The 8,884-nt window shown below is 37.1% G+C and overlaps 1 protein-coding gene across 1 annotated transcript in view; it reads left to right on the top strand.

Annotated features, from left to right (window-relative positions):
• Positions 1–169: 169 nt before the first annotated feature.
• Positions 170–8,884, top strand: part of LOC128992383 (probable ATP-dependent RNA helicase DDX10) — a 30,761-nt gene continuing 22,046 nt past the window's right edge. The window contains exons 1-5 of the mRNA XM_054415935.1: positions 170–411; positions 5,452–5,643; positions 7,311–7,461; positions 8,019–8,140; positions 8,747–8,868. Coding sequence (XP_054271910.1) covers positions 298–411; positions 5,452–5,643; positions 7,311–7,461; positions 8,019–8,140; positions 8,747–8,868 — 701 coding nt within the window. The 5' untranslated portion in view covers positions 170–297. The remainder of the gene's footprint in view (positions 412–5,451; positions 5,644–7,310; positions 7,462–8,018; positions 8,141–8,746; positions 8,869–8,884) is intronic.

Raw genomic sequence — 8,884 nt, 5'->3', positions numbered from 1 at the left:
ATTAACTAATAGTGAAATAAAAATTACTCGCCGTGCTCTCTAATACAACGCTGTTCAAGGAGGAATTTTGAACTAAGCTATGATGTCATCGTTGCCTCAATTATACCTCCCTTAAGTCAGACCCATTCACCCACCGTTCGTTCGGCGTTCGTCTATTTTCAATGTTTTCTGGTTTGCATCACGTTCTTTTAGGTTATGTTACCTTTTATTATGAATGGTGAATAGCTCAGGCCTATGCTAAAAAGCTAGCTAGAGTAATTAATTATAGTGTGTTTATTACATTGATTTTCCACTACCATGAAAGCTAAAGACAAAAATAAAAATAGAAATAAAGAAAAGGTAAAGGTATTTTCCAAAAAGAAGACCTTTGATCATTTTGATAAGGTCATAAAAAAACTTGAATCAGCCAAGGTGAGACATTTATTTACTTAGTTCCTCTTGTATTTCTAGATACCTTAATTTAACTTATAGGCTACCATTAGATACCTTTGGGTTCAGTTCTGCAGAGAATCTATGATTTATAATCTAAGTTACTGTATTAAAATATTATTATAGAGGGGGAAGATCCACAACCACGCACTGATAAGTACGGTAGGCCTATTGTTGAGACAATTGCTGATGCCATCGAACATAACGAGTCAATTCTTTCTTAGACTCTGCGATCTGAGCAAGGCTTTTGATGTGGTGTCCCGTAAGCTAACTTAAGTTACGGTACTGATAGGCAAAGTATGTTGTGGGCGGAATTGTACTGAAGTCCTTGTCCTGTTATCTGGCAAATCACAGGCAAGTAGTTTCAATAATGGGGCCTTCTGCTGCTTCTGCATCAGGAATATCTCACATGGAGTGCCACAGGGCTCAGTGCTCGGCCCTCTCCTTTTTAGTGTGGCGGTGAACGACTTGAGGCTAAATGGCTCCACCCTCATCTTCGCTGACGTCACCACCCTGATATCTAGAGGAAGCGACATTGAGCAACTGCATATTGAAGCTGGCCAAGAACTCGTTTAGGCCTACAGCAAACCGCCTGAAATTAAATGCAGCCAAAACTCAGTCCTTGCTCTGCTTACTGAAGCCACATAACGAAAGGGATGAGGCGGTTAAACTTTTAGGGTTCTGGTTGGATCCCAAACTGAGCTGGAGCTCACACATTGATAGGATATGCGGATGGCTATCTAGGGTAATTTGCCTCCTAAGGAAGCTTCTGAACGTCATCCCAAAGCAATTCTTGATAACTGTGTACCATGCTCTATTTCATAGCCATCTTTTACAGCTTGATACTTTGGGGTCATTCACCAGCAGCACTGGACATATTATTGCTTCAGAAAAAAGCTGCAAGAATCATAATGTCAGCTGACTACAGGCCCCTTTTTATTAAAGACCTGGGCATTCTTCCAGTCTTTAGTCAATACGTATTAACATCCTAATACTTTTGAAAGAGCCATCTGTTCGGCCGAAGAGAAGTTCATCACCGCTATGACATTCGGCAAGCACTACATCTGAGATCAATCAAAATTCTTTTGCTAACCTGTTCAATACCAAAAACAAATTTTCCAAAATATTTTTTTGGTGATTTTAGGTTTGTAGCTGAAGAAAGTGTTAGGTATTCACGCTATGCTTCATTGACTTTGCGTACGTGCCTCATCATAGGACCGCAGTCGTTTGTTGTAACCGCTTGTCGACTTTGGAATGACCTCCCTTTAGCCATCAAAGCTCTTGATAATCGTTCCTGGTTTGTGCAGCGCTAAAAAATATGGGTAATTATGTCGAAATCCAGTCAACGTTCTAAAAATTATTTTTTTTTTATATGTTCTTTTTTAGTGCTGATTCCAAAAATGATATTCATTTTTGGCGGAAACGTCCCGTTTTCCCCGAAAATGGGAAAAACGGGAAAAATATTTTTTTGCCCAAAACCCATGGTGTGCGTACTCAAATTGTGCGGAATTTCCTCCTGAACAAGAATATGTAATTTTTATTACGATCGGACCACTATTAAGTAAAATATCACCGGAAAAGCGGCCGCTGGCTACTTATGTACTGCCGCATGGCGCTAGCATTGCGGGTGACTCTAAGCCATTGTAGAATGCGGGCTTTATTTTGGGTTAGGATTGGTTAGGTTAGGTTAAGTTTGGTTAAGTTAGGTTAGGTTAAGTAAGTTTAGGTTATGTTAGTTTAGGTTAGGTTTGGTTAGGTTAGGTTAGGTTAGTTTATCAATAACATGAGTTTTGTAAATAAATGAACCTAAAATTGTGGAATGCGGGCTTTATTTAAGGTTAGGTTTGGTAAGGTTAGGTTAGTTTAGGTTAGGTTGAGTTTGGTTAGGTTAGGTTAAGTTTGGTTAGGTTAGGTTAAGTAAGTTTAGGTTATGTTAGTTCAGGTTAGGTTAAGTTTGGTTAGGTTAGGTTAGGTTAGTTTATCAATAACATGAGTTTTGTAAATAAATGAACCTAAAATTGTGGAATGCGGGCTTTATTTAAGGTTAGGTTTGGTAAGGTTAGGTTGAGTTTGGTTAGGTTAGGTTTGTTTACTTACAATACTCATGTTATTGATAAACTGACCTAACCTAACCTAACAACCTTATCCTAACCTAAACTAACCTAACATAACCAAACTTAACCTAACCTAACCTAACCTAACTTAACATAATCCAAACTAACCTAACCTAACCAATCCTAACCTAAAATAAAGCCCGCATTCCACAATTTAAGGTTCGTTTACTTACAATACTCATGTTATTGATAAACTAACCTAACCAAACCTAACCTAACCAAACTTAACCTAACCTAACCAAACCTAACCTAACCAAACCTAACCTAAACTAACCTAACCTAACCAAACTTAACCTAACCTAACCAATCCTAACCCAAAATAAAGCCCGCATTCTACAATGGCTTAGAGTCACCCGCAATGTTAGCGCCATGCCGCAGTACATAAGTACTTAGCGGCCTCTTTTCCGGTGATATTTTACTTAATAGTGGTCCGATCGTAATAAAAATTACATATTCTTGTTCAGGAGGAATTTCCGCACATTTTGAGTACACACAACATGGGTTTTGGGCAAAACAATATTTTTCCCGTTTTTCCCCTTTTCGGGGAAAACGGCACGTTTCCGCAAAAAATTAATATCATTTTTGGAATCAGCACTAAAAAACGAACAGATTTAAAAAAAAAAAAAAATTTTTAGAGCGTTGACTGGAGGTCGACATAATTACCAAAATATGTATTTTCAACGTATGGCCATGGTTGGTTTTTCCTAGGGGCTCGTACGTGTGGTTGGTCGCTGACAGGTGTGCTTTGGTGTGTGTGTGTGTGTGTAAGAGAGAGGGAGAGGGAGATTTTTGTACATTTTATAATGTAAGTAATTTTCTTTAAGTAAGTTTCTGTATTTATGATTTACATTTCGTTTTGTTGTATATTGATGTAATTTTTAAATATGTGTAGGCAAATATTTATGTACAGGTTAAGTCAAACTTTTGCCTGTATAAATAAATAATTTTCCATTTAATTTCATTTTCACCTTGACATGCTGCGAAGTCGTCTCACCCCCACCCTCAAGAGCTATTCCCACTATGCCATGAGGCTTTTTAACACCTTGCCAAATAAGGTGCGGGATATGAACATCACCTCTTTCAAAGCGGCAATCAGAAACAGCTTAGTAAATAGGCCACTGTATTCGCTGGAGGAGCTGAGCGAAGAGCCCCAAAAGTTACTTAGAACCACTTCCCTAAAAATGTGTTACAGTAGAGTCCCGCAAACTCGGCACTCGATAACCCGGCAGTCTGGATAACTCGGCCATCACCTGGCTCAGAAAATTCGTGATTTTTTGAGTCCGAGTTAAACATGGGCTCGAAAGTCAAACCATTCGCAACTCGTACCAAGGATTTGTTGTACTATATAATGACTTAATACTGACTTGTAATATAAAAATAAATAAATAAGGCAGCTAAAAGAAATAAAAATTGTATTGTTCTTATTTTTAACCCTAGTTCCCGAAAACCCGGCATTTCACAAACTCGGCACCGTTCCAGTCCACATTACGCCGAGTTTGCGGGACTCTACTGTACTTGTTTTATTTACTGCCACAGCCTGGTCAAGTTTTGTATGTAGGCTATGTAAATAGTAGTGTTATATTTTGAAATGTATATATTTTATTAACGCAGTCTATCAGACATTGTCGGTCAACGACGTAGCACACAAGTATCAAGTAAGTAAGTATTCAGATAGAAATGCCATGACCCTAGGGTAACTCTGAACCAAGTAAAAACACCATTACATAAAAACGGATTAGCATCCGAACAACTGGCCATCATGATAAGAGCTGATTTGTAGCAGCTGATAATGAATGATAACACGGAGTGCCCTTAGACCTTCTGATAGGAATAGTTGCTTGCTCTGTGTACTTGGTTTCCGGCAATACATTTTTATATGGCTCAGAATTATCATGCATAGTGCATGAGAATGGGATCAGTGGTGTGTTTTCAACAATGTGTCCTTTTGCTGGGTCACATTTTCTTTCGCTGTTCTCAGGCCTATTTTTATATTTATTTGAATGGCAACCACCAGTTTACAATAATACATAAGCCTCAGAAATGACATGTCATTTGTATGGCACATGCATGCAGCAAGATGCAGAAGAAAACATATGGATGCGTAAGAAGCTGTGACATGATGATGAGATTTCAAAAATAGTGAGAGAGAGATTTGCATATGATGCTAAGTGACGTTATTAAATAGACCAGTGTAAATTGATAACAATATAAACAATGACAGTAAATTAACATGTGTAAAACAACAAAACGAAGCACTTACGGCATTTTTAAGGGGGGGGGGGTGCACGCACTAGGGCGGCATGGCACGGACAGACGGGCAAGCTAAAACTGTTAGTCCTACTTCGGGGGAGACCATGAGACCAGTGGAGAATGGCGGTGACCAGTATTCGCAGCGTTTGGTCGGTATGGCCAGTACGGCAGCTCGGAAATGTCCTAGAGTTCTGTCTCTCGGACTTTTTAACAAACGAAAACAGCAGAAGCTGCTGGAAGTCCGTTGCCGGCTATCCCACCGTAGTGAACACACCCATATTACATTCGATGTATCCCAATGCTATTTACTTCTAAAAATTAATTGCTGTGCAGGCCGCCGGACATGAACGTTAGTCATCTTCACCGCTAACCACCACGCGCCCGCCGCCCCGCCACCTGCCGTGGCTGGGCGAGGCACGTGCCTAGTGTGCCTTTTGTTAAGTCCGCCACTGAAGATGTAGGCCTCAAATAGAAACAACAGTGTAAACATACCACCTAGGATTCTTGACCACCTAGGTCAAGACCATTAGGTTGGCCTACCAGTTTGATTCATGCAGTTTTACAGGCTATGCTTTGGAGTTCATTTAACTTTATGAACAAGATATGTGTAATGCAGTGTATCGTTTAATATCCTAACTTAATTTAAATATATTTACAGATTGATATCTCCCAAGTAAGAACGTTTACTGACCTGCCATTATCTCCACCAACTCAGAAAGGACTCTCTGAAAATGGCTTTGAAATTCCAACAGAAATACAAAAGGAGAGTTTGGTTTACAGTTTGCAAGGCATGGATATCTTAGGGGCTGCCAAAACTGGAAGTGGGAAAACGTTAGCATTTCTTGTACCTGTAAGTAAACCTATTCAATTTTACATATAAAATATTAAACAATCCCACATAGGCCTCAGGCAAATGCGTAGAATTGAAAGGAAGTGGTGAGCCGAAAGGATGTTACAAGAGTTGAACTGTAGGCTACACCTACTGATTCAAATAATGATTAAAAACTAGGTGAAACCCGTCGAAATCGACGGTTACTTTCAAGGCTTGCGCTAACTTATCTAACTGCGACAAATTGAGTGAAATTATACATATTTTGAGCATTTAGCATTGTTTAAAGAGTAATAGGTGTAAAAACAATAATGATATTAATTGCGTTAGTTGCCAAATATGGTTGATCATTCAATGAATAAAATATTTCCCATACTGTACATCATCGGAGTTATTATTAGTATGTTAACTGGTACATCTTCTTTTAGAAGAACCTTTAGATAGTATTAAAATCATATTGGTGGATCTTTTGTAGTTAAAACTTCCGCGATTTCATCTGTCTAATAAAGATTAATCTATGATTTTATTTGAGAAAAATATCTGTTTATTGAAAAGACACGTTCTAACTTAAAAGGGAGGTCCATCCGTTACAGTGCAAGTTTGATTTTTCCTTCATCACGTCGCGTCAGTTCATATCGTACTTCTGTGCCAATAAATAACCCTCTAGCATAGTTTTGGGAAATTGGTTGTGGGGATGTTGAAGCTAATAAGACACTTCTGCACTTGTATTATTTTGCATTGTATTACACAATCGAATATTTTTCCAATGATTTAAAACATGTATGGCAATAATCTCATAGTATGATAAAATATAGCCAAAAGTTGTGAAAAAGGCAGACACCAACCCGTACAATAGATATAAGATAGTTCAATAAGAAATAATTGTTAAATAACAGTTACTGTGATAAAATGATTTTCCACTGATTTCGTAATGGAACGTTATATTGCAAAATATGACATGATACAAAAGAAAATCAATTTTAAAATCACAAAATAACATTGCAAATACTTCTTTTGGACCATTCAGTAACTCCCAATAAATGTGTGTTGTTTAAAATACAATTTTAAATTAACAGCTGTTTCATTAAAAAGTATTATCCATATGGACAAAATGTAAACAAATCTGTGGAGGGATCTTTGAGGGCTTCTGGTGCAGAGCCCTAACGGGATTCACTTAGTTTTTCTTTTGGTAACTCATCTAGGGACCAACGCCTTTCTTTGGACACCTCTACCAAGTTTCTACGCCCAGTCCTTCTCTCAAATTAATGGAGACAAAGTTTCAAATTAAATATTTAGATTCCCCCATGTTAATCTTATGGGAGAAAATCCAACTTTGGTGGAAGATCCTGCCCAAACTAATAAAGATTTCAAAAAACTAAAAAGACTTTGCAAAACTACAGATCAGGGCCATTCATTTGACACTTTAATCATCAAAATCGGTCCAAAAATGAGGGAGGAGTTCTGTTTACAAAAATCGGCTTAGCGTATTATATATATAGATGTTGGGCTACCAACTGAGTCACCAACTCACCCTCACTGCTGGTTGTAATTTTCTTTACTCTGTAAAATGTTTTTAATGTCCATTCAAATCAAGTGTCAATATAAATCGTTCCAATAGCCCATCGTGTAACATAAAATATTTAAATACAGTAACTTAATTCATTGAGATTTATAAACTCTTTTTTCAGATTCTTGAGACTCTTTTCAAAAAGAAATGGACTCGAATGGACGGTGTTGGAGCTGTGGTTATCACTCCTACAAGAGAATTAGCTTACCAGATATTTGAAACTCTGCGTAAGGTAGGATTTCACCACGATTTCTCTGCTGGCTTGATCATTGGTAAGTATATCAAACACATGATGAAATTACTAGCAAGTCCCTTGGGTGTCCTCTAACCAAATTTTCTGTTCTGTATAAAATTACTAGGATCATTAAAAAAAAATCCATGCTCACAGCTATCAGAAGTTTTTAGAACCAAATGACTGTACCTTTCTTTTTATTGTTCCAAGATTGAGACTTTATGTTTGAAAAAGTGTTAGTGCCCAATATCTAGGGACGTTGTGATATCACCAATCATCTAAATCTAAATTTGTATCAAAATTGCAGTATCAATACCATAAGTATTTAACAAGTAACTGTACAGCTTTGAATCATATTTTGTAGTTACTAAGAATAACCTATAATGTTATCATATCACTCATTTAGTAATATGTCTATTAAAAATCATAGCTTGATTTGATGCCGAGACTGATAACACTGGAAGCGGAAGAAAAGTATTACAACGTCCCTACTTATATGTGCTAAAGTATTGTTCTGTACTTTGTGCCATAGTAGGTACTGTAAGAATTTTATAATACTTATTTCACTCGTTTTTGAACAATGTTGTACTGTTTCAGGTGGAAAAGACTTACACTTTGAGAAGCACAGAATGGACCGAGTGAACATTGTGATCTGTACTCCCGGCCGTTTGCTTCAACATATGGATGAAAATCCTCTTTTTGACTGTGTAAACATGCAAGTAAGACCTTATCTAGTTGTTCAAGTCAAGTCATTTGTGCTAAACAAGCTTAACATTTATTAATATTGGACTAAAAATCTAAATTATTACTGTTTGTCTTACGTCTGGTGGTTTGAGCTCTTCTAGAGGGTTTCTTTAAATCCCAAAAGTCTGTGTCCAAACACTTAACCTAATGATAATGGCAATAATTGTGACCATGCTAGATCGGGCAAACCTACTTAAAACTGTTGATCATATCTTGATAAAAAATATAAGCCCATATATATTTACCTCGTGCTCTAGAAAGAAATAGGGTATATAGGAAAACCTTCCAGGCGTTAATAGAAAGTTTACTGTGATTTTTTTATTTTTTTATTCCTGCACAGATGACACCATTTTTATTTTATTTCGTTGCTTATGACCAGGACTTTTGAAAGGTTAAAAATAGTGTACGAAAGTCTTTGTGTTTTAAGGTGTCCATTTTTATATTCTTTAAAATCAAACTGAGTTTATACTTAAACCGATAGGCCTATTGAATTCTCGGCTTGGCAGTGATTTCTTTTCTGTAAAAAAGGCTTGTTTGACATATCACTGAACTTTAATTCACTAATTAATTGATTTTTTCAGATATTAGTTTTGGATGAAGCGGATCGCTGTTTGGACCTTGGTTTTGAAAAGACGATGAATAGTATAATTGAAAATCTTCCCCTAAACCGGCAAACTCTATTGTTCTCTGCTACTCAGACAAAGTGAGTTTGGCTTGGT

Source organism: Macrosteles quadrilineatus, unplaced genomic scaffold (genome assembly GCF_028750875.1).
Source record: "Macrosteles quadrilineatus isolate MER2022 unplaced genomic scaffold, UCM_ALF_1.0 Scaffold_4__1_contigs__length_99947679, whole genome shotgun sequence".
In the NCBI taxonomy this organism is placed as follows: Eukaryota; Metazoa; Arthropoda; class Insecta; order Hemiptera; family Cicadellidae; genus Macrosteles; species Macrosteles quadrilineatus.
The sequence above is the reverse complement of the archived record's forward strand: the minus strand, read 5'-3'. Positions and strand labels throughout refer to the sequence as shown.